Genomic DNA, 25,413 nt, shown 5'->3' with positions numbered 1-25,413 from the left:
CTTGGTGAAGAGCTTCCAAAAAGCTGAGGAGTCCGCTGGACTACTGAAAAATCTGAATTGCTTTCCACAACTTCCGGTGCAGTTCTTTCCAGTTCGTCAAGTTTTGGGTTATAAGAGCCGCGAAGGTTCCGGATGAGATTGTGCTTAAGACTTCTAGTTCCCATTGTACTTCGGTGAAGTGGTTAAAGCTTAAAGGGGAGGCCGGACTCAAACAATTTAACGCAAATATCTGGGAACGATTTCGCGCTGTGCATGACACTCTGCACTTGTAGTTCCGTTCGGCAGGACGGATTCGCCACGACTGACAGCTGCCGGAAGTGAGACTGTGCGGAATGGCCGTCGCTGCCACTGTGGCGGTATCTGCGGGAGAGCTGGCGATGCGAACCGGAGCCTCAGATATCGAGGAGGAGGAGGGCCCGCTGGTGAGAACGCAGGTTCTTCTCCGGAATCTTGTTCGGTCATCCTCGCGTCAGAAAAACCTGGGCTGGGTTTAGGTATAAGGGTGGGAGCTCGGCTGCTACCAGAAATAGGCTTCGTAGCCCTCCTTGGGATCGAACCTTAGCCTTAGCAGGGATCAGAATGGTCGACTTAGGTGCCCGTGGCACAATTTCAATTAACCCTCAGATTTTGGGGCACAGTAGAGAAGCAGTGCTGTGTAAAGATGAAAAACATGGCCTCTGGAGCCAGATTTCCTGTGTTTTAATTCAGTTCTGCAACTTACACGCTGTGTGGCCTTGAGCCAGCCCTCTGTGCCATCACTTACCACACCTATAATGTGAAGAAAATAATAAGACCTACCATATAGGTTGTTGGTTAGATGAATGAATATATTTAAAATGGCACCTAGCATGTAGGTAAACACTTGTGTCTAAGCTGACATTTCTAGAAGAACTGGAGCTCCCCAGAGGGATTGTGATAGAACACCTAAGTTAGCAGGAGTCTGGGGGCTCCTAAATTCACCTCCAGATTCTGCTCTGTCCTCTGCAACTCCTAATTTTTGTTATTCAGACACCTCCATTCTCTCTGTGTTGCCTGGCTACTTGTCCATCAGCCCTAAGTTGCAGATTGCATACAATATGAGACTTTTGGAATTTTTTGACTCAGTACCTATGGCTCCCCAGTGAAAGTTCCTCTCTCCCCCTTGAAGGATTAGGGATTACCCCATTATAGTTTGTTCTTCCTCTCTTTCCCTGTATCTTTTCTCATTAACTTATCCTTTCCAGGGGGTTGGTCCTGGTCTTCAGGAGCCATTGCACCTTGGAGAGTTGGACATCACCTCTGATGAATTTATCCTGGATGAAGTGGATGGTAAGTGATGGCACAGGGTGGATTCAGAGTGCCTATAATCTGAGAGGCATGGTGCCTGGAAGTAATAAGGCGGGGATTGGTGTGCAGAAGTTCAGTGTGGGAAGAGGGAGCTATGGAACTGAACCCTTATAATAAACTTCTATTTCCAGTTCACATTCAGGCAAATCTGGAGGATGATTTAGTAAAGGAAGCTCTTAAAACGGTAAGGTTTTCCATTATACTAACCAGCATCCCCCCACCATACCCTCCCCATAAAGAAAAAATAAAAGGAAACAGTCTCATGCACTTATTATGTCATCCTGGTGTCTTACCCTCTAGTCCTTCATTGATTCTGTTCCAAGTATTCCCTTTACTGTGACTTTCGCCTTACCTGTCATGTTTATGTTCTTCCAGGGTGTGGATCTCCGTCACTATTCAAAGCAGGTAGAGCTGGAGCTACAGCAGATTGAGCAGAAATCCATTCGGGATTGTATCCTCCAGCAGAGAAGGGTGGTGGTATTAAAATTGGGGATTTTGTGGAACATGGTGCCAACAGCCTAGCTGGGCATGACATCTTCTCTCTGAGGTTTCTGTCACCTCAGGGACAAATTGGAGAGGTCCTGCAGGTCTGAGGATCTCCATCTTCACAATGAGGTTCCTTAACTTTCTGTGGGTCAGATATCCAAGAGAGTGAGAACATAGCATCTCTGCACAACCAGATCACAGCCTGTGATGCTGTCCTTGAGGTTAGTAACCACGACATGTAACCTCTAAAATAGCTTTGAACCAGCCAAGGCTGGCTAGCTCAGTTGGCTAGAGTGTAGTCCTGACACTCCAAGGTTACAGGTTCAATTCCTGGTCAGGACATATACAGGAGTGAGCCAATGAATGCATAAATAAGTGAAACAACAAATCGATGTTTCTTCCCCTATTGTTCCCCTCTCTAAAATCAATCAATTAAAAAAATAACCTTGAACCAGATCATGGCCTCTGGTATCGTTCTCTCTCTCTCTCTCTCTCTCTCCTTTTTTAAAGATTTTATTTATTTTTAGAGAGAGGGGAAGGGAGGGAGAAAGAGAGGGAGAGAAACATTAATGTGTGGTTGCCTCTCGCGCACCCCCAACTGGGGACCTGGCTTGCAACCCAGGCATGTGTCCTGACTGGGAATTGAACCGTCAACCATTTGATTCACATGCCGGCACTTAATCTGCTGAGCCACACCAGCCAAGGCTGGTATCATTCTTTAGGTTGTCAGTCTCAGGTGGGGACAGTTAGAGTCACTTGCAGTCTGACCTCAGAAGTCTTTTTTGTTATTGCCATAACCGATGTTATTTGTCAGTGACCTTTGAGGTACCTCTTTCCTTATCACCTGCTACCCTCATGGGCTAATAGGTAGTGGAGACTTCACCAATGCACTTAGGTGGCCCACCTGTCCCATGGCGCTCCTACAACATCTGCCTTTTCCCCAGCGCATGGAGCAGATGTTGGGAGCTTTTCAGAGTGACCTCAGCTCCATCAGCTCTGAGATCCGGACACTGCAGGAACAGTCAGGAGCCATGAACATTCGGCTTCGAAACCGCCAGGCAGTTCGGGGGAAACTTGGGGAGCTTGTCGATGGTCTGGTAGTGCCCTCTGCTCTGGTCACGTGAGTTACAAGTTTGAAGGATCACAATGTCTATAGCAGGTAGATGGGTTGGGCTGACCAAACATACTTACCACATGGGTTTCCTGGCTCCAGGTTATCAAGTGCCTTCCAGAAATTGATGGTTGAGTTGACAATTCTTTCTAACCTTGAGGCATACTTTAGGCATTAAAGATTAGTAATCATCCAGGGTCAGGTATGTAGTGAAGGGGTCCAGGAACAGAAATTTGTACATAAGTCCTCACTATGACATAGCATAATAAGAAAGGAAAGGAGACAGAAGCTGGATGTAAAGAATATGATTTGGAGCCTAGGGATGTCTGGGTCTCCCTCCTACCCCATCCCACCCATCCCTGCTACCCAGGGCAATTCTGGAGGCACCAGTGACAGAGCCCAGATTCCTGGAACAGCTGCAGGAACTGGATGCCAAGGCAGCTGCGGTCCGAGAGCAGGAAGCTAGAGGTACAGCAGCCTGCGCAGATGTCAGAGGTGTGCTCGACCGGCTCCGGGTCAAGGTGAGGGGTGGGGGGATACCCCAGAGACTATTAGAACCAGCCTCCCCAACACCTTTACCCTTGATTTTCCTGGCAGAGCTCATTGTAGCCTGTCCCCAAGAACTTCACCCCGTCTTACCCTGGCAGAACTCATGTTCATGTCTCTGGGTTCCCCTGAGAATCTTAAAACACACTGAGGTATTCTCCACCCTTCCTCCTTCTCCATTTAACCTGGTTACTTCCCCCAGTGCTCCCAAATAGTCGGCAAGTGGCAGCTTCATGCCCTATGTTTGGTCCCCCATGTCTAGGCAGTGACGAAGATCCGAGAGTTCATCCTTCAGAAGATTTATTCCTTCAGAAAACCGATGACCAACTATCAGATACCCCAGACGGCCCTGCTGAAGTACAGGTCACCATGGGAAAGATGGCCTCTGAGCTTTTCGCGGCCATGTGTGGTGTCTGGTCTCTTGGGCAGGCAGGGAGACTGACTGGTCCCTGGCCCCTCCAGGTTCTTTTATCAGTTCCTGCTGGGCAATGAAAGAGCAACAGCAAAGGAGATCCGGGATGAATATGTGGAGACACTGAGCAAGATCTACCTGTCTTATTACCGCTCCTACCTGGGGCGACTAATGAAGGTGCAGGTGAGGTCAAGGAGGAAGAGGCATTCCCAGGCACCTAGGCTGGAAGGAAGGACAACACTGGACCAAGGGGGACAGTGTAAGAACAAAATTTTTATGGTGCTGTGGGAAGAGATATTTACTAGTTCTCTTTTTTCTCCAGTATGAGGAAGTTGCTGAGAAAGATGATCTACTGGGAGTGGAAGATACAGCAAAGAAAGATATCCTGCAGCTGAGGAACCCTCATGCTAGGCCTGGAGAGCAAGGGGGCTTCTGGCTCCAGCTCCCAAGGCACTGCTTCTTACCTTTTTCTCTGAGACCAAAACGTCTGAGAATGTGATGAAGGCTATGGCCATCCTTTCCAGAAAAAAAGCATTTTGATAGTTTTGCATATGATTTTGGGGTATAGAGGTTTCTTAAAGCCCACTCACAGATGTCAGGTGAAGTTGGACCCCAGTTCTGGGAAGGAGGGGCATTTAGGCTGTGTCCAGCTACAGGAGACCCTGAAGATAATGAGTCTGATCTTCTATCACAGCTGTAATCTTACTGTTTTCCATGACTCTGACCCTTCACGATTCTTTTCGAAGCCATCACTGCGAAGCAGAAACACCATCTTCACCCTGGGGACCCGTGGCTCTGTCATCTCCCCCACTGAGCTGGAGGCCCCCATCCTGGTACCCCATACCGCCCAGCGGGGAGAACAGAGGGTAAGACGAAGAACAAGCTTCAGTCCTGAGCTGGATGCTGAGATGGGTGGGCCAGGGGGTTTGCGGGAAGGTCAGAGTTTTCCACCCTGCAGGACTCTCTGTCAATCTCATGAGACGTGGGAATGGTCTTTCCCAGTATCCCTAGTGTTCTGTGATGTGAAGAGGTTTGGGACCGTAGACTTAAGGGCATATAGGGGGGAGAGACTTGCTGAGGGGAGTGACATGTCCTGAGGCAGGTGTGGAGGTATATGCAAGAGTAGCAACAGTAGGTGGGGGTTCTCTCTTCTCCTGTACCCTTTTCCCCCTTCAGTATGCACCCATTCAGGACGCTCTTTCTTTCTTACTCTCCTCCCCTCCCCTCCCTCCCCTCCCTTCCCTCCCCTTTCTCCCTCTTTCCCTCCCTCCCTTCCTTCCTTCCTAAAAAAGGTTTTGTTTTTTTTTTAAAGATTTTATTTTTATTTATTTTTAGAGAGAGGGGAAGGGAGGGAGAAAGAGGGAGAGAAGCTTCACTGTGGAGTTGCCTCTCGAGTGCCCCCTACAGGAGACCTGGCCCCAAACCCAGGCATGTACCATGACTGGACATCGAAACCAGTGACCCTTTGGTTTGCAGGCTGGCACTCAATCCACTGAGCCATACCAGCTAGGGCAGGTTTTTTTTTTTGTTTGTTTGTTTTTGTTTTAAATCCTCACACATGGATATGTTTATTGGTTTTAAAGAGAGAAAGAGAAACATCGATGTGAGAGAGAAACATCAATCGGTTGTCTGTCCTACATGCCCCAACTGGGGATCGAACCGGCAACCTAGGTATGTGCTCTGACTGGGGCTTGAACCTACAGCCTTTTGGTGTATGGACAATGCTCAAACCAACTGAGCCACCCAGTCAGGGCCAGGATGCTGTTTCTAAACAACCTAGACTTGGGTTAGATGGGAAGGGTCTCCAGAAGTCTTTATACCCTGGTTTGTTGATTTCACAGCCATGTCTACGAGGAGTCTTTGGGGTTCATTCCTCTGTCTCTCTTCTTTACTCCCATCCTAGTATCCATTTGAGGCCCTCTTTCGCAGCCAGCACTATGCCCTCCTAGACAATTCCTGCCGGGAATATCTTTTCATCTGTGAATTCTTTGTTGTGTCTGGCCCAGCTGCGCACGACCTTTTCCATGCTGTCATGGGCCGTACGCTCAGCATGACCCTGGTAAGATCCCTAGCTCTTGTGCTCTTAGACCCCTGTGTCCTCAGTCTTCATTGATGCCATCATGGCTCTGGTGGTATCAGGACCCTTCATTCTAAAATGTCTAAGCCCTGTATTTACAGTGTGACTCTACTACACCCTCACAGCTTGGGAGTCCCCAAGACTTCCCCTACTGCTAATTCACACCCAAGCAATAGCACCTGAAAACTGAGGGGCCCTAAACCTTGGTGCTCAGCCCTGAATTCTATACTGGGCTTATAATCATAGATCCTGGTGAGCAAGACAGCAGGGCCACCCAAGGTGTCAGTAGACAGAGAAGGAGGGGCCATTTCCTTTTAGATACTTTCCTCTCCCTCCCACCCTTCCCCCCAGTGCTACATTCCCCAAAGGAGCACATGTATTTGTCTTTAGCCACTGGGAAGAACAAAATAACATTCTCTTTCAATCCTCTACCTGTTCCTAAATTACAGAAGCACCTGGAGTCCTATCTTGCTGACTGCTACGATGCCATTGCTGTTTTTCTCTGTATCCACATTGTTCTCCGATTCCGCAACATTGCAGCAAAGAGGGATGTTCCCGCCCTGGACAGGTCACTGAGTTCTGGTCCTTGAAGCCCTGCTGGCCTTCAACACTTGGTCTTACATGACCTTGCACTGACCCTTAGGCTCCCACTGACTTGATATTGTTGATCCTATTCCCATTCATCTGCCAGGAGGCGGCACAACTGCTCTGACTCACCTTTCACACCCAGTCCTACCAGCACCAGCCACCAGCTGTTAACTTGAAGGATACCCCAGAATTAGATGGATTTCCCCCACATACCCCCTAACATTAACACTACCCCTCTCCCACCATCCACCCTACCCCCACCCTTGACCTGACATTCCTGGCCAGCTGATAACTGATTCTGCTTAAGCCCACAGGTACTGGGAACAAGTGCTTGCCTTACTGTGGCCACGGTTTGAGCTGATACTGGAGATGAATGTCCAGAGTGTCCGAAGCACTGACCCTCAGCGCCTTGGGGGCCTGGATACTCGGCCCCACTATGTGAGGGAGGGCAAGGGTAACAAGGGTTCCTGAAGGGCAGGGCTCTAAGCTTCCGTGGGAGAGGTGTGGGGGGGTTGTCTACATGGTTGTGTTGGGTCCAGCAAGATGTTTACCCACATGGTGTAAGGGGCAGTCCAGGCTTGAGGTTACACTCGGGGTGGTTGGGTACTCTTCGTAGGATTGGAGGTGAGAGTCACATAGGTTGGTTGGCCAGCTCCAGGAGCTGGGAAGTTCTGTTGGCTGAGTTAAAGTGTTGGTGTGATTTTTCCTCCCACCTTCTTTCTCCCAGATCACACGGCGATATGCAGAGTTCTCCTCTGCTCTTGTCAGCATCAATCAGACAATTCCCAGTGAACGGACAATGCAGCTACTGGGGCAGCTCCAGGTGAGGGGCAGCTCTGGCTGCAGCCGCCGGGGTGTGAGAAGGGCTGTGTGCCTTCATGGTCTCCTGCCACTGCCTTTGGCTTTTCCAGGTGGAAGTGGAGAATTTTGTCCTCCGAGTGGCAGCTGAGTTCTCCTCAAGGAAGGAGCAGCTTGTGTTTCTGATCAACAACTATGACATGATGTTGGGTGTACTGATGGTAACAGATGCCTCTTCTTTCCTTTTTCGCTACCCGGAGAGTTTGGGTTCTCCCACTGTTTTGCTAGCTCTGAGGGCAGGTTTATGTTGGTCTTGCTCAGTTCTTTATTCTGGAGTCTGGTATATTGTCTGGCTAAGAGGGTAAATGTGGAAGGAAGGGGCTATCCTGCAGTGAGAGCTCCTTTTCCTGAAACTTGAGATCTCCCTTTGTCTTCCCTTAGGAGCGAGCTGCAGATGACAGCAAAGAGGTTGAGAGTTTCCAGCAGCTGCTCAATGCTCGGACACAGGTAGGGGTGTGGGGAGAAGGAAAGGGGCAGTCCTATGCACTGTTTCCTGTGTGTGTTTGTATAGGGAATGGCAGTTAATGGATTCCATTTACACAGAACTCTTAGTTCACAATATGCAGTCGTTATACGTCTATTTTATTTTCTTTTGTACGTTTGTATTTTTTTAGTCTTTTATATATTTTTTTAATTAGTGGAAAGATTTATTTTTCATATTTTATTGATTATCCAAGTGCTTACCCCTTTGCCCCCCTCCGCCAATCTGGTACCCCACATTCCCAATCTGGTACCCCACACACTCTCCAGCAAGCCCCCTCCTTAGTTCATGTCAATGGATTGTGTGTATAAGTTCTTCGGCTACTCCTTTTCTTATACTATTCTTAACATTCCCCTGTGTATTTTGTACCTACCCAACTGTACTTCTTAATCCCTGCACCTTTCCCCCCATTTTCTCCCTTCCTGCTCCCAGCTGATAACCTTCCAAATGATCTCCATATCTATGGTTCTGTTTCTGTTCTGCTTGTTTGGTTAGTTTGTTTTTTAGATTCAGTTGTTGGTAGTCGTGACTGTATTGCCATTTTAATATTCATAGTTTTGATCTTCTTCTTTTCCTTAAATAAGTTCCTTTAACATTTTATGTAATAACGACTTCATGATGATGAACCACTTTAGCTGTTTCTTGTCTCAGAAGCTCTTTATCTGACCTTTGATTCTAACTAATAGTTTTGCTGGATAGAATAATCCTGGCTGTAGGTCCTTGGTTTTCATCACTCTGAATATTTCCTGCCAATCCCTCCTGGCTTGCAGTTTCTTCTGAGAAATCAGCTGACAGTTTCATGGGAGCTCCTAATTGCTTTTCTCTTGTTGCTTTTAAGATTCTCTCTTTGTCTTTAACATTTGGCATTTTAATTATGACATGTCTTGGTGTGGCCCTCTTTGGGTCGAATCTGTTTGTGACTCTTGTGTTTCCTAGACTTACATGTCTATTTCCTTCACCAAATGAGGTAAGTTTTCTTTCATTATTTTTCCAAATAAGTTTTCAATTTCTTGCTCTTTCTCTTTTCCTTCTGGCACCCCTATGATTCAAATGATGATACAGTTGAAGTTGTCACAGAGGCTCTTTAGACTATCCTCGTTTTTAAAATTTTTTTTTCTTCCTTACGTTCCAAATCATTGATTTGATTCTCAGCTTCATCCACTCCACTGTTGATTTCCTGTAAATTTTCCTTTGTTTCACTTAGTGTTACCGTCATTTTTGCCTGGGTCTTTTTTTATGTTGTTCAAGTACCCAATGAGTTCCTCGAGCATCTTAATAACCAGTATTTTGAACTCAATATCTGATAGATTGTTTGTCTTTGTTTCGTTTAGCTCTTTCTCTGGAGTTTTGTTCTGTTCTTTCATTTGGGCCATGTTTCTTTGTCTCCTCAATTTGACAGCCTCCCTGTGTTTGTTTCTATGTATTAGGTAGAGCTGCTTTGACTCCCTATAAAAAGCACCTGTAAATTATGTGGGGCGGAGCCTTCAGTAATTGCCAGGGTGAGGCAACTTGATTCGAGCTTTGTGGCTCTGTGTGGGAGGGGGGCTCAGAGAGGGGACAGTGCTGCTGCCTGGCTTCTGGAGCTTTTCCCGGCATTTTCTTCATTTCCAATCACTTCCCTCATTTCCAGTTACTTAGCCCACCTCCCATATTGACTGGTGCCCATCCAGCTGTTGCCCAGGTGGTGAATCCCAGAGTGGGTGGGTTTGCATATGTTCTAAGTCCTTGGGGCTCTTTGAACAAACTATCCTAAAAAATCCGGCAGTTTCTTCCACCACCCCAACTCCTACTAGTTTTTACAGCCAGAAGTTATGGGGATATTTCTTCCTGGTGCTAGAACTCTGGGCTGTACAGTCTGACCTGGGGCGGGGATTGCTCACTCCTAAGATATCCCTCCTGATATTTTTTTTTTAAGATTTATGTACTTATCTTTAAAGAGAGGGGAAGGGAGGGAGAGAAACATCAATGTGTGGTTGTCCCTTGTGCACCCCCTACCAGGGACTTGACCTGCAGCCCAGGAATGTGCCCTGACTGGGAATCGAACTGGCAATACTTTGGTTCACAGGCTGGCGCTCAATCCACTGAGCCACACCAACCAGGGCAGTTTATCCAAATTCTCGAAAGTTTGGAATTATTAACGTTTACAGATGACTTGAAGTATTTGTCATTATGTAAGTACCCACCTTAGCCCTAATAATTTTGTCTTAAAGCCTGTTACATCTGATAATAACATAGCTCTGCCAGCTGTATTTTGGTTAATATTTGCCTGTTAATTTATTTCCATTTTTTGCTTTCAGTCTTTTTTAAAAAAACATTTTTTTATTGGCCCTGGCCAGTGTGGCTCATTGGTTGGAGTGTCATTTTGTAACCTAAAGGTTGTGGATTTGATTCCCAGTCAGGGCCCATACCCAGGTTGCAAGTTAGATTCCTGGTCCAAGTGCATACAGTTCCCGGTCAGGCACATATGGGAGTCACCAATTGATGCTTCTCTCTCATATCAATGTTTCTCCCTCTCCCTTCTTCTCTCTCTAAAAGCAGTGAAAAAATGTCCCTGGGTGAGGATAAAAAAATTAAAAAATATTTTTTTAAAATTGATTTTTAGAGAGAGTAAAGGGGAGGGAGGGAGAGAGAGAGAGAGAAAGAGAGAGAGAGAGAGAGAGAGAAACATTGTTTGTTGTTCTGTCCATCCATGTACCCACTGATTGATTCTTGCATGTGCCTGGACTGGGGATTGAACCCACAACCTTAGCACATTGGGACGATGCTCCCACCAACTGAGATGTCCAGTCAGGGTGCCTTTCAGCCTTTTTATGTTTCACATTTTAAGTCTTTTGTAAATAGCATATAGCTGGACTCTTTTAAAAAATCCAATTGGGTCTTTTAAGTTATGCTTTTAATCCATTTATATTTATTATGGTTAATGTGTACATTTGGACTTGTTTTTACCATCTTTACTTTCCTATTTGTGCTGTGTCATTTGTGCTTCTTGTCTTTATTTTTATTAATGTAAAAATAATTTTACATTATTTTTCTAATTGTTTGCATGTTGTACTCCTTTCTCTTAGAATTTATCCTTTAATTTTTACCTTGTATTTTAAAAATTAATTTGTATTGTATTTTTTCCCATTACCATTTAGTCCTCTTATGTCCCCCTCCTGCCCAGCAATCACCACATTGTTGTCCATGTCCATGAGTCCTTTTTCCTTTTTGCTCAATCTCCCCAGCCCCTGCCCTCCGCCCCTCCATTAGCTGTCATCCACTTTCCATCTATGAGTCTTTCTCTGTTTTGCTTGTTAGTTCAGTTTGTTCATTAGATTCCATATATGAGTGAAGTCATGTGGCATTTGTCTTCCTCTGACTGGCTTATTTCACTTAGCGTAATGTTCTCCAGGTCCATCCATACTGTTGCAAAGAGTAAAATTTCCTTCCTTTTATGGCCAAGTAGTATTGTGTTGCGTAAATGTCCCATAGTTGTTTTATCCACTCATCTATTGATGAACACTTGGACTGCTTCCATATATTGGCGATTGTAAATAACGCTGCAATGAACATAAGGGTGCTTATGTTCTTTTGAATTAGTATTCTAGGTTCCTTTGGATATATTCCCAGAAGTGGAATCGCTGGATCAAAAGACATATCCATTTTAATTTTTTGAGCATAATTTTGACGGTATAGAAAGCATATCCATATTGCTTTCCACAGAGGCTGTACCAGTCTGCATTCCCATAAACAATGCAATGGGGTTCCCCTTTTTCCACATCCTTGCCAGCATTTGTGGTTTGTTGATTTATCTATGACAGCCATTCTAATAGGTGTGAGATGGTATTTTGTTGTGGTTTTAATTTGCATGTCTCTGAAAGTTTCTGAATATTAGTGGCATTGAGCATCTTCTCATGTCTATTGGTCATCTAAACGTCCTCTTTGGAAAATTGTCTATTCAGGTCCTTTGCCCATTTTTTAATTGGGTTTTTTTGTTTTTTTGGTGTTGAGTTTTATAAGTACTTTATGAATTTTGGTTATTAACCCATTATCAAATGTATCTGTGAATATGTTCTCTCATTCTGTGAGTAGCCGTTTTACTTGTTGATGATTTCCTTTGCTGTGCAAAAACTGTTTAGTTTGATGTAGTCCCATTTGTTTATTTTTCTTTTGTTTCTCTTGCCCAGGGAGATATATCTGATAGAAAACTTACTCTGAGCAATGTCTGAGATTTTGCTGCATATGTTTTCTTCCAGGATTTTTATGGTTTCAGTTCTAACATTTAAGTCTTTGATCCATTTTGAGTTTGTTCTCATGTGTGGTGTAAGAAGGTGTTCTAGTTTCATTTTTCTGCATGTATCTGCCCAATTTTACCAATACCATTTATTGAATATACTCTCTTTAGTCCATTGTATGTGCTTGCTTCCTTTGTCAAATATTAATTGACTATAAAAGTGTGAGTTTATTTCTCAGCTCTCTATTCTGTTCCATTGATGTATGTGTCTGTTTTTATGCCAGTACCAGGCTGTTTTCATTATAATAGCCTTGTAGTATAATTTGATACTAGCATGATTCCCTCAACTTTGTTCGTCTTTCTCAGGATCACTGTTGCTATGCAGGGCCTTTTGTGGTTCCAAATACATTTTTGAAGTATTTGTTCCAGTTCTGAGAAATACTTCATTGGGATCCTAATAGGAATTTCATTGAATCTATAGATTGCTTTGTGTAGTATGGGCATTTTAACGATGTTAACTCTTCCTATCCATGAATATGGTACATGCTTCTACTTACTTATATCTTCTTCAAATTCTTTCTTCATTGTCTTATAATTTTCTGAGTACAGGTCTTTTACATCCTTGGTTAGGTCTATTCCTAGGTATTTTATTCTTTTTGAAGCAATTGTGAATGGGCTTATTTTCTTAATTTACCTTTCTGTTAGTTCATATTTGGCATGTAAAAATGCAACTGATTTCTGGATATTAATTTTGTATCCTGCTACTTTGTTGAATTCATTTATCAGTTCTAGTAGTTTCTTGGTGGAATCTTTGGGGTTCTCTGTGTACAGTATCATGTAAATAAAGACAGTTTTACCTCTTCCTTTCCAGTTTAGATGCCTTTTATAATTTATGTGATTGCTGTGGCTAGGATTTCCAGTACTATGTTGAATAAGAGAGGTGAAAGCAGACATTCCTGTCTTGTTCCCAGTCTTAAAAGGAATGTGTGTAGGTTTTGCCCACTAAGTATGATGCTGACAGTGGGTTTGTCATTTATGGCCTTTATTATATTTAGGTGTGTTCCCTCTAATCCCATGTTGCTGGGAGTGTGTATCATAAGTGGGTGCTGGGTTTTTATCAAAAGCTTTCTGTGCATCTATTGATATGATCATGTGGTTTTTACCCTTAATTTTGTCTATATGGTGAATCACATTTTTTGATTTGCAAATATTGTACCAACCTTCGATTCCCAGAATAAATCCCACTTGATCATGTTGTATGATCTTCTTGATGCATTGCTGTATTCCATTTGCTAATATTTTGTTGAGGAGTTTAGCATCTATGTTCATCGGGGATATTGGCCTATAATTTTCTTTCTTTGTAGTATTTTTATCTGGTTCTGGAATTAGGATAACGCAGATCTCGTAAAATAAGTTTGGGAGCCTTCTCTCCTCTTGAATTTTATGAAATATTTTGAGAAGGAGAGGTGTTTGTTCCTCTCAAAGTGTTTGGTAAAATTCATCTGTGAAGCTATCCGGTCAAGGGCTTTTGTTTGTGGGCAGCTTTTTGATTACGGCTTCAATTTTACTCGGTGTTATCTGTCTATTCAGAGTCTCTGATTCTTCCTGACTTAGTTTTGGAAGATTGTATGTTTCTAGGAATTTATCCATTTCGTCCAGGCTGTCCAGTTTGTTGGCATATAGTTGTTTATAATATTTTTTTAATAATCCATTTTATTTCTTTGGTATCAGTTGTTCTTTCTCTTCTTTTATTTTTGATTTTATTTATTTGGGTCCTCTCTCTTTATTTCTTTATGAGTCTGGTTACAGATTGGTCAGTCTTGCCCTGACTGGTGTGGCTTAGTGGATTGAGTGCTGGCCTGTGAACCAAAGGGTCACCGGTTCAATTCCCAGTCAGGGCGCATTCCTGGGTTGCAGGCCAGGTCCCCAGTAGGGGGCACGAGAGGCAGCCACACATTGATGTTTCTCTCCCTCTCTTTCTCCCTCCCCTTCCCTCTCTCTAAAAATAAGTAAATGAAATTAAAAAAAAAAAAAGGATTGTCGATCTTGTGTATCTTTTCAATAATATAGCTCTTGAATTCATTGATCTTTTGTATTTTTTTAGACTATATTTTGTTTATTTCTGCTCTGATCTTTATTATTTCCTTGCTTTGGGCTTTGTTTGTTGTTCTTTTTCAAGTTCCTGTAAGTGTGAAGTTAGATTGTTTATTTGAGCTTTTTCTTATGTTTTGGGATTAGCCTGTCTATGAGTTTCTGTCTTACGACTGCTTTCCCAGTGTCCCACAGATTTTTGGATTGTTGTGTCCTCATGGTATCTTTTGATTTCTTCCTTGATCTTGTTGTTGATCCATTGTTTAATAACGTGACATTTAGCTTCTATGTCTTTGCATGTTTTTCAGTGTTCTTGTGATTGATTTCTAGTTTCATACCATTGTGGTCAGAGAAGATGCTTGATAAGATTTCAATCTTAAATTTATGAGACTTGTTTTGTGTCCTAACATGTGGTCTATCCTAGAAAAAATTGCATGTGCACTTGAGAAGTATGTATATTCTGCTGCTTTGGGGTGAAATGCTCTGAAGATATCAATTAAATCCACTGTCTCTTTGTTGGTTTTCTGCCTGGAAGATCTATCCACTGAAGTAAGTGGGTTGTTAAATCCCCAAATATGACTATATTTCTGTCACGCTCTCCCTTTACGTCCATCAAGATTTGCTTTACATATTTAGGTGCTCCTATGTTGGGTGCATAAATGTTTACTAGGGTTATATCCTCTTGTTGGATTGTTCCTCTTATCATTTTGTAGTGTCCTTTGTGTCTGAAAACTATAGCCTTGGTATTAAAGTCTATTTTGTTGTATATAAGTACTTTTACCCCAGCTTATTTCTCATTTCCATTTACATAAAGTATCTTTTTCCATCCCTTTACTTTTAGTCTGTGTGTATCTTTCAATCTGAGATACGTCTCTTGGAGGCAGCATATATATGGGTCTTGTTTTCTGATCCATTCATCTATCTGATGTCTTTTGGTTGGAGCATTTATGACATTTACTTTTAAGGTGATTATTGATAAATAACGTATGTAGTGCCATTTTATTGTTAGACTGTCTTCCTCTGTTTTTTCTTTTTTCTTTTTCTTCTTCACACAGGCCCTTTAACATTTGTTGCAGTACTGGTTTGGTGTTAACAAACTCCTTTTGCTTTTTCTTGTTTGGGAAGCTCCTTATTTCTCCTTCGATTTTAAATAATAGCCTTGCTGGGTAAAGTAGCCTTGGTTGTAGGTCCTTGATTTTCATCACCTTGAGTATTTCACACCACTCTATTCTAACCTGAAATGTTTCTGTTGAGTAATCAGGTATCAGTCTAATTGGTGCTCCCTTGTAGGTAATGACCTGCTTTTTTCCTATGGCTGTTAGGATTCTCTCCTTGTCTTTAACCTTTGTAATTTTAATTATGATGTGTAGGACTTGGTGTAGGACTCTTCGGGTGCAACTTTTTTGGGACTCTGAGCTTCCTGGACTTGTGTGTCTTTTTCCTTTCTTCAGATTAGGGAAGTTTTTGCTCATTATTCAAATAGGTTCTCGATCCCTTGCCTTCTGTCTTCTTCTGGTATTTCCATGATGTGGATGTTGTGATGCTTCATGTTGTCCAAAATGTATCTTAAGCTCTCCTCACTTTTTAAAAATTCTTTTTTCTTTGTGTTGCTCTGCCTGGATGTTATTTTTACCTTGTCTTCCAAATCTTTGATTCAGACCTCTGCTTCATCTAACCTACTGTTTATTCCTTCCAAGGTATTATTTATTTGATATTGCATTCTTTCTTTTCCGATTGGTCCTTTTTTATGGTTTCAGTGTCTTTTTTCTTGCTGTTGAGTAGCCTCATAGTTACCCTAAACTCTCTATCTGATATATTGTTTGCCTCCATTTCATCTAGTTCTTCTGGAGAATTCTCTTGTTCTTTCATTTGGGGCCTGTTTCTTTGTCTTCCTATTTTGGGTGCTTTGTATTTTTCATCCAGCTGTTAAAACTGATCAGTTGTTAATCTAATCAGTCTTTAATCAGCAGTCTGGCTTAAGCTGCGCAGGGTGGGGCAGAGTAATTCCTGTGAGTGCGGCTATTGCTTCCCCTCAGGCTTATGCCACTTGGAAAGGAGGCTCTGAGAAAGATGGCTTCTTCAGTATGTGGAACGACTCAGCACAGGGACCCTGGTGGCTGTTCCTTCGGTTCTCTCCCCAGAGCCATCAGCTCCAGAGTCTCCTCAAGTGTCTCTAGTCCACTCTGCCCTCCCTCTGTCAGAGCCCAGGGTAAGTGTCTACAATAGAAATTTTGTGTGTTAGCCCTTTAAGAGGCTCTCTGCATCTCCAGCCATCTCGCCATGGCAGATAGAAACCCTACTGCTTTTCACGGTTGGATGTTATCTGGGTTCCTTTCTGGCTCTGGTGCTCTAGGCCGGGGAGCGCAACTTGGGGTTTAGACCCCACACCTCTCAGGGGGGACTCCCCGGCCACTGAAATCTCTCTCTAGAACTTCAGTTGTTGTACATGGGAGCCCAGCCAGCCCTCTCATGCCTCCTCTGCACTGCTTATGTGACGGAGTGGTTTCTTCTGTCTGTCCTTGGTTATAAGGCTCTCCAGCTAGTGTTCAGCTGGTTTTGCAGGATGATTTCTTTACAATTTAATTGCATTTCCAGATTGGTCCTGGGAGGAGGTTAGTGTAACTTCCACTTACTCCTCCACTGTCTTGGGAACATAGATGACCTTGCATATTTAGCTTAACATATAAACTTAATATTTAACCCTTCTCTCAAGCAATATATGAACTCTAAAACATTTTAAATGTAAAAAAAAAATTTAAATATTTTAATGATCCAATCACTCCTCTTCCTTCTGCCTTCCATGCTAATTATTGACTAGAATTTTATTTCTGTCCTACTTTTCATTGTTGCCATTTTATAATGATATGATTTATTTGGATTTCCATGAGTTTTTCCCAGTTAATTTCCTTACCACTCCTTCTTCAAATTCAGATGGTCTTCTGGGGATCATTTTCCTTCTTCCTGAAACAACTTTTTAAAGAAATTCCTTTGTGAGAATTTATTGGTAATAAACCTCATTTTTATTTCCGCACAGATGTCAATTTTTTATAGGAAAAGAGTTTTGTTGACTTACTGTCATATTCTAAGTTAACAGTTTTTTTTTTCTCAACACTTAGGGGATGACTTTCCACTCTTAGCTTAAAGTGTTACTCTGGAGATGTCTGCTGTTCTAATTATTGTTCCTTTGAAGGCAGTCTGTTCTCTGTGACTGTGAAGTTTACAACAATGTCTAGATGTGGGTTTCTCTTTATTTATTTTTTGGTATCTTGTTGTGTTTCTTCGATCTTTGAATTTATCTTTTTCATTAATTTTGAAAAATTTACGGCCAGTATCTTTAAACATTGCTTTTACTACATTCTTCTTCTGTTCTTCTGGGATCTGATTAGTTGTAGGTTAAACTTTCCCATTCTGTGTTCTCTTTTTAGTAAAATAAACATGTAATTAGATGACAAAGAAAACCATTGTCCTCACTTGCCTCACAGGGAATGTCAGCTCTGCTTTCAGAAGTGTAATTCTTGCCAGAGAACCTATATGCAAGACCCATGGATGTGAACAATAGTGTGGGGATACCTGAGGGGTTGGGAGGTGCTGCGTGGAGGGGGGTAAAGAGGGAAATATTGGGACAACTGTAATAGCATAATCAATAAAATATAATTAAAGAATCTGAAAAACAAGAAGTGTAATTCTCTAGATCCTCTGATCCCATAAAATACACTTATAAACTAAAGGACTCTGCGGAGAGCAGCTGAGGCACCATGGAAATTGCTAGGGTGGGGAGCCAGCTGTTGCCTAAGCTCCTAGTCTTTTTTTTTTTTGGTGAACTTCTGCTTGATATTGTGTGGGAAGGATTGCTAGCCAAAGCCCAGTGTGCACTGTCTCCCTCTGGTCACTCCTCTACTATGAGAATGTTCTCTTTTGCTGGATAGAGAGCATAAGGAAAATTTAGATCAAGTATAGACCAGTGCTGTCCAATAGAAATTTAATGCATACAACACTATGAGCCACTTCAGTAATTTTAAATTTTCTAGCAGCTACATTTTAAAAATTAAAAGAAACAGGTGAAATGAATTTAATAATATATTTTATTTAAACCACTATATCCAAAATACTATCATTTCAAAATATAATCAACAAAAATGGGTAATTATTTAAAATTTTCCATATGAAGTTTCCAAAGTTTGGCGTGTATTTTATACTCACAGCACATATCAGTTATGACTAGCCGTGTTGTAAGATGACTTGCGTGACTTATGGTTCTGTGTTAGGGCAGGTCATCTCTGTTAGCTGAACTTCCCTTTACAGTCCACTCCCTGTGTCCCCCACAGGTAACATTATTATGAATGTGTGTGGGTTATTGCATTGAGGCAACTGTAATAGTTTGAATTTGGTTATTTAATCTTTGTCCAAAATCACATCACAAAGAAAGATCCCTTCTTGGGGATGTCTCACTAGTCTCATATTAGTTACCTAATGGTCTTCAGTGGATTTAAGTGGCTGTTTAATGGGAAGAATTGAAAAGATTTTATTTAAATAGAAGTAGTTTATTTTGTTGTAAAGATTTTATTTATTTTTAGAGAGAGGGGAAAAGCGGGAGAGAAACCTCAATCAGTTACCTGTGCGTGCCCCTGTCAGTGACCAAACCCACAACCCAGGCATGAGCCCTGACTGGGAATTGTCCTTTCCACTTTGTGGAACTGCCCAGCCAATTGAGCCATACCAGTCAGAGCTGAAGTAGTTTATTTTAAATGGAATAAAAGTTTCACTTTTACCTTAACAGGACTTACTCTGGGCTGGGTTTTTTATTGTTTTTGTGGGGGGTTTTTTTTGTTTGTTTTCTTTTTAAATTCCTCTCCTCCATTAAATTTTTTTTTTAGTTTTTCTTGTGGAAAATTTCAAATGCATATGTTAATAAGAGAATAGCACAGCAAACTCTCCAGAATGATCATAGGCCTTCAACCACTAACAATCACAGTTTTGTTTTATTTGTATCAGTATCCATTGCTCATCCTCTTCCCAAGGCCCCTGCCTCCAATTATTTTGAATTATATCCTATACATCATTAGTACTTCATCTGTATTAAGATGTGTTTTTAAAACCAGAGTATATTATCACACATTAAAGATAGCTAGTATTCATATTTCGCCATTTACCTCATAACTGACTTTTGTCTTATTTCAGGATCCATACATATACCTCTTTTTAATCTATAGATTTCCCTTCCACCTTTGCCCTCCTCCTCCACGATTTATTTGTGGAAGAAAATGAGTCACTGTCATTTGTTATGTAGAACGACAACAGTTTGGATTGTGCTGATTGCACTCCATGGTGTGTTTCAACTGATCCTCTTTTCCCATAAATGTATAATTTGACAGAAAGGCTTGATCAGATTCCAATTAGATTTTTTTATTTTATAAGGATATCTGAGAAGCAGTGGTGTGTATTTCCATTAAGGGCTTGTTAATGTCTTAGCTCTTTTTGCCAGTATCCATCAGCAATCACTGCCTAGATCCATTTATTAGATGTCTACCTCTCATTGTCTCAGAATTTTCCATCTCCTTATCTGTCTGTGCTGCATTCTGACTTACTTCTGCAATTATAAATTATAATTTGCTCTATCATTCTTCAGGTATTTCTAATCCGCTATTTAGCAGATTAAATTTAAAACATTTTTTACTTTAAATAATTTTTTATTTTTCAATTACAGTAGACATACAATATTATATTAATTTCAGGTTATAAACCAGTGATTAGACATTATGTAACTTATTAAATGATCACCTTAACAAATCTAGTACCCATCTAACACCATACATAGATACAATATTATTGGCTGTATTCCCTATGATGCACTTTACATCCCCATGACTATTCATTCTATGACTACCAGTTTGTACTTCTTAATCCCTTCACTTTTTTCATTTTGTGAATGTTGTTGTGCTTGAAGTTGTTTCAGAGACTCCTTATCTACCCTCATTGTTTTGAATTCTTTTTTTCTTTATGCTGTTCTGATTGGGTGTTTTCTGCTTCCTTATCTTCCCAATCTCTGATTTGATCCTCTGCTTCATATACTCCACTGTTGATTCCCTGTAATGTATTCTTCATTTCAATTAATGTATCCGTCATTTCTGACTGGTTCTTTTTATGTTTTCTATCCCCGTGTTTGTGTTTCCTATCTTTGTTAAAGTTCCACTGAGTTCACCTGCTCTTCCCTAAGTTAATTGAGCATCCTTATAATCAGTGGTGTGAACTCTGCATCTGGTAGATTGCTTATCTCCATTTTGTTTAGTTCTTTTTTTCTGAGCTTTGTTCTGTTCTTTCATTTGGGACAAGTTTCTTTGCCTCCTCATTTTGGCTACCTCCCTCTATTTGCTTCTAGGTATTACCAAGAGCTGCTATGTCTCCAGGACTTGATAGAGTGGCCTTATATAGTAGGTGTTTTGTAGGATCCAGTTGCATAGCCTCCCTGATCACCAAGCTGGGCACTCCAGGTGTGCCCTCCGTGTGGGCTGTGTATACCCTCCTGTTGTAGATGAGGCTTGATTGCCTTTGGTACCTCAGTTGCGGCGGCGGCGGGGGCGGGGGGGGGATTTACGTTTAGTGTGATCAGCTGTGAGGACAGGCTGTGACCAACTGGAGGATCAGCTGTAGAGGGGTTGACCCCACAGAGCAGGACATACTTCAGCAGGGCTCTGGTGCCCACTGAGTCTGGTGCCCTTGAGTGTGTCACTTGTGGAAGTGGTTGGGTGGTCATGCTTTGATGTGGTCTGAAGCTGTTCACTAAATACAATGGCCCTAGGGACACCCGGGAAGCACAGGCCAAGGTATACTGCCACCTGTGCCCTGCCCATGACCACACAGCATGAGCTACAAAGTGATATACAGATGGCTGCTACTTGTGCTGGGCTTGGAGGAGCCCAGGAGAGGCAATGCTGTGAACCAAAGTAGGCTGCCACTAGTGCTGGGCCTGGGGCCACTTAGTGAGACACATACGGGGTACACTGAAGCCAGATGCTACTTGTTTGAGAAATTTTAGGAAAGTCTAAGACAAGCGAAAACAGGTCATTTGTTTGGAACAGCCACTGGAAATAGCTTGTGTGGGCCCACAAATTGGGTGGGGTGTGGAGGGTTTAAACCTCAGGGAATCACCAGGGCAAGGGGAACAGTGTTAGCCAGGTTGATAAAGATATGGCTGAGACAGCTCAGATATGGCTCTTTGGGGGAGGGCTCAGGACAGGAACAATGCTCTCTGTCAATACTTCCATTTGGGAGGAAGCTGCCCCTCCATCTCTTGCCCTAATTTCAGACTGTTCAGTTCTTCTCCCTGTGTCACTGGTGCTCCAGTGCTGGAGCTCGCAGTGGGTAAGTAGGAGTAAGTCCTTGTGCAGGCCCTTTAAGAGGAACTGCCTAGGGCTCTGGAAGTTCTCTGTCTCACTCAGCCACAATCCCTGCTGGTTTTTGTAGCCCCCAGCCCGGCTCTGGAACCTTGGGCTGGGGGGTCTGGTGTGAGGCTGGGACCCTTTGCTCCCCTGGGGTGGACCTCTGTAGCCAATATATCCCTCCTGATATATATCTACACCACTCCTGGGTGTCAGACTAGCCCATTCTATGTCTCCACCCCTCATACCATTCTCCTTGTGGCTGCTTCTTTACATCCTTAGTTGTAGGACTTCTGTTCAGCTAGATTTCAAGCAGTTCTGAACAATGTTGTTCTATACTTTAGTTGTAATTTTGATGTGATTGAGGGAGGATTTGAGTGACTGCCTTTACCTGTGCCGCCATCTTGGCTGGAACCTCTAAAACATTTTTTGGAAAAATAATGTCTAAAAATATTCCATGTTGTTTCAAGTCTCTTCATTCCTTGTTAACTGGTCATCTTTGTGTCTGTATCGTCTTCTTCTTCTTCTTCTTTTTTTTTTGCATCCTGGCCTCTCTCAGCACCCACCCCTCTGGTTCCAGCCCTGGCTCCAATTTCTTGTTGCTGTGCTCCAAGCTCAAGTTTAGGTTTTTTTGTTTTGTTTTGTTTTGTTTTGTTTTGTTTTTGAGGAGGGGGAGCCTTGAAGATTTCCCCTGCCTCTTGTGCGACTAGCAGTTTCTTAAGATGTACGACCTTTGCAGAGTTTAGTTGTTCTCCTGTGGGAGAGTTCTGAGGACTTCTTTGGTCATGATACCAGAACTGGAAAACTCTACTGACACCAAGACACTCAACTGTGTGTGTGTGTTTCTCCAGGAATTCATTGAAGAGTTGCTGTCCCCCCCTTTTGGGGGTCTGGTGGCATTTGTGAAGGAGGCAGAGGCTTTGATTGAGCGGGGACAGGCTGAGCGACTTCGAGGGGAAGAAGGTATGAGAATGGTGTGTTAGTATTGGGGTCAGTGGTAAAGTGACTTGAAAAGAAAAATGAGAGAATGTGGATTACGTGGGGAGTGGGTGGAGCAGGAAAGAAGTGATGGGGAGAACACCAGAAAAGAGGGGTTGGATTGATGGCTGTGCCTTGGGGAGGGGGGAGGACTTAGTGGGGTCAAAGGTCATTTAGCCTTGTCCCTGTCTGACACTATCTCTTTCCTCCTACCATCAGCCCGGGTTACTCAGCTGATCCGTGGCTTTGGTAGTTCCTGGAAATCATCAGTGGAGTCTCTGAGTCAGGATGTAATGCGGAGTTTCACCAACTTCAGAAATGGAACTAGTATCATCCAGGTGACCTGCGTCTATCAGCCTCCTCACCTACCCTGCCCCCATCACTAATTTTTCTCCCTCTTTTCCTTGGGCTCAGCCTCATCCAAGTGACCCTTGATCTTCACCTACTAGCTATGCCCAAAATTCTGGATAATCCCCAACCTGATTTTTATTGTTTAAAGATTTTACTTGGGAGAAAGAGAGGGAGAAAAGCATCACTGTGTGATTGCCTCTCATGCATCCCGTACTGGGGACCTGGCCTGCAACCCAGGCGTGTGCCCGGGCTGGGAATCAAACCAGTGGCTTTTTGGTTCACAGGCTGGTGCTCAATCCACTGAGCCATGCCAGCCGGGGCTCCCCAACCTGATTTTTAATCATTATCCTTAGCACTGCCCCACAGTCTTACCCATCCTTGACTTTCTCTGACCAGGGAGCATTGACGCAGCTGATCCAGCTTTATCATCGCTTCCACCGGGTATTGTCTCAGCCCCAGCTCCGAGCTCTCCCTGCCCGGGCTGAGCTCATCAACATTCACCACCTTATGGTGGAACTCAAGAAGCACAAGCCCAACTTCTGATGTGCTGGACCCTGGGATTCACCAGCCCTCTCCATGGACTCCTGTACCCCATTCCCTAACCTTGTTTGCCTGGCATGCCCCTTCAGTTCTCCACTTGCCTCCCGGGTCTGTGACATGTCACACACACCCTGCCTTCATTTCCAGGACCCTGCCTCATCAGGGTAAGGTGGATCCCCTTAGCTTTCGAGTCTCCCAGTGTCTTCAGGTTTCCCAGGACTGCCTTTCCCTGGGCTTTCAAAATGCTATTTATCATTCTCCCAATTTTGCCTTTTGTCACCCCACTGGCCCTCCCCCTCAAAAAAAAAAAAAAAAAAAACAACAACTCAAAAAACCAAGGTTCTTCTCTCTTCCTCTTGTAAAACCTTCACTGCCTCAATCTCTGGCACATACAACTCTTGTCACCATGTCCTTATGTGTGAAGCCTCAGCTCTTGGAATTGCTGGTAAGGGGAACTGCCTCCAAGTCGTTTGTTTTTCCTTTTTTTCCCTTCATGTAAAGTGATTTCTTTTCTGTTGCTTTTTGACCTGAGATCTCAGCAACTTGAACACTAACCAGTTCCCCTCCTTGGTTGAGAGGTACTCTAAGGTCAGTCTGCAGAGAACAATAAATACCTAAAATGACAAACACTCTTCTCCCATTTCCTTTCTCCTTCCTCCTGGTGCCTTCAAGTAGCCTAATCTCTGCTCCAGGGTCACCTCCATCTCCAAATACATCATGGGCTTAATGGGTGGTGAAAAAGTAGGAGCATCTCTAGCTGCTTTAGGCCAAAGTGGCTGCATTGGTTTTAGGAAGGGGATTATTTCATGAGTAACCTACCTTGCGGAAGAAGGTGGCCCCTGGTTAAAATGGCAGATGCAAGGGCGGGGTACATGGCTGTGCAGCCTCAGGCACTGTTCCAAGGGCTACTTTGTCTCCCCTACACAGGCTTTTCTTAGATCCCATCCCTTTGATCTGACCATGGGATTGCCACACCTTCAGCGCCAGCTCCCTACCTGCCAGAGGAGATACAGGGTGCTTTGACAAAGAGCGGGTTCCCAGAGACCGTCCCTCCTTTACCCTCCCATAGGTGATCTCATTGGTAGTCAACTAATGCTCCAATGGAAGAAGGCCTGTGCAGGCAGGCACTTCGGATTTTAGCAGTTTCTAACCTTCCATTCTATTCAACCCTGAACCCAAATATTCAGACTTGACTGATAAACACGGATTTTTGCTGGCCACCGAGGGGCAGTGCTAGCGCGTAAGGAGGCTCCTGATGCTGGAACCCGGAGGCATTCAAATTATACTGGAGCACACAGTTTTCAGGGATGCTGAAGTCTCCCGGGGATGTATTATGGAATCTCTGACCTAAAAGACCCTCCCTTCTTTTATGTGACCTGGAACACATCACTTTGGTGTTCCACTTATTTATATATTCACTGGTTGCTTTTACGTGCCCTGACTGGGGATTGAACCTGCAACCATGGTGTATTGGAAAGACGCTCTAACCAACTGAGCTACCTGGCCAGGCAGTTGTACATTCTCTATGAAATGTTTAAAGAAGCTAAACAGGCCTCTGGGCAGCTAGCTCATTTGGTTAGAGTGTCTTTCCAATACACCATGGTTGCAGATTCGATCCCCAGTCAGGGCACATAAAAGAAGGGGATGGGATGAAAAGGAAAAATAGTGTGAAAGGGAGCCGCGATACACCTGCTGACGTCCAGGGGGCAGCATCGACCAGGAGATGGAGTTCTCGGCTGCAAAGCTGCTCCCATGCCCCCTTTATGCTGAAACACCGAAGGACTTTTTCTTAAGCTGTAAAAACCTTAGATGGGACCTTGTGATCCCCAGACTGTAACTTTTGGGTAACATGACTGCCCTTCAACTTTCTCCCTCATTTTGCTCCTTTTGCTGATGATGAACACATTGGCCTCATAGATTCAGAAGTATCTGGGATCACTCCCTAGGACAGGGTTCTGTCAATACCCTGCTTCCTTTTG

General features: G+C 43.3%; 1 protein-coding gene across 1 annotated transcript; it reads left to right on the top strand.

Moving 5' to 3' along the window:
• The first annotated feature begins 9 nt into the window (after positions 1–9).
• VPS52 (VPS52 subunit of GARP complex) lies at positions 10–24,061 on the top strand. Its single transcript, XM_054569194.1, has 20 exons — positions 10–422; positions 1,224–1,308; positions 1,458–1,510; positions 1,702–1,777; positions 1,966–2,033; positions 2,757–2,932; positions 3,294–3,444; positions 3,732–3,832; positions 3,932–4,064; positions 4,204–4,261; positions 4,614–4,747; positions 5,785–5,940; positions 6,408–6,526; positions 6,861–6,984; positions 7,274–7,369; positions 7,458–7,565; positions 7,786–7,851; positions 22,417–22,528; positions 22,763–22,881; positions 23,291–24,061. Exons 1-20 carry the CDS (start codon positions 333–335, stop codon positions 23,435–23,437), a joined length of 2,172 nt encoding a protein of 723 aa, XP_054425169.1. The 5' UTR covers positions 10–332; the 3' UTR covers positions 23,438–24,061.
• Positions 24,062–25,413: the final 1,352 nt, after the last annotated feature.

This window comes from Pteronotus mesoamericanus, unplaced genomic scaffold (genome assembly GCF_021234165.1).
Source record: "Pteronotus mesoamericanus isolate MK-2021 breed Mesoamerican mustached bat unplaced genomic scaffold, CSHL_Meso_final contig_20, whole genome shotgun sequence".
NCBI lineage: Eukaryota > Metazoa > Chordata > Mammalia > Chiroptera > Mormoopidae > Pteronotus > Pteronotus mesoamericanus.
Note: the sequence above shows the minus strand (reverse complement) of the source record. Positions and strands in the feature narration are given on the sequence as shown.

Bases quoted from the DNA above. Each gene is read 5' to 3' on its own strand.
- VPS52 (XM_054569194.1), top strand. From the start codon at position 333: ATGGCCGTCGCTGCCACTGTGGCGGTATCTGCGGGAGAGCTGGCGATG. The intron at 2,034-2,756 runs GTTAGTAACCAC...CCTTTTCCCCAG, and splicing joins CCTGTGATGCTGTCCTTGAG to CGCATGGAGCAGATGTTGGG. The intron at 4,065-4,203 runs GTGAGGTCAAGG...TTTTTTCTCCAG, and splicing joins GGCGACTAATGAAGGTGCAG to TATGAGGAAGTTGCTGAGAA.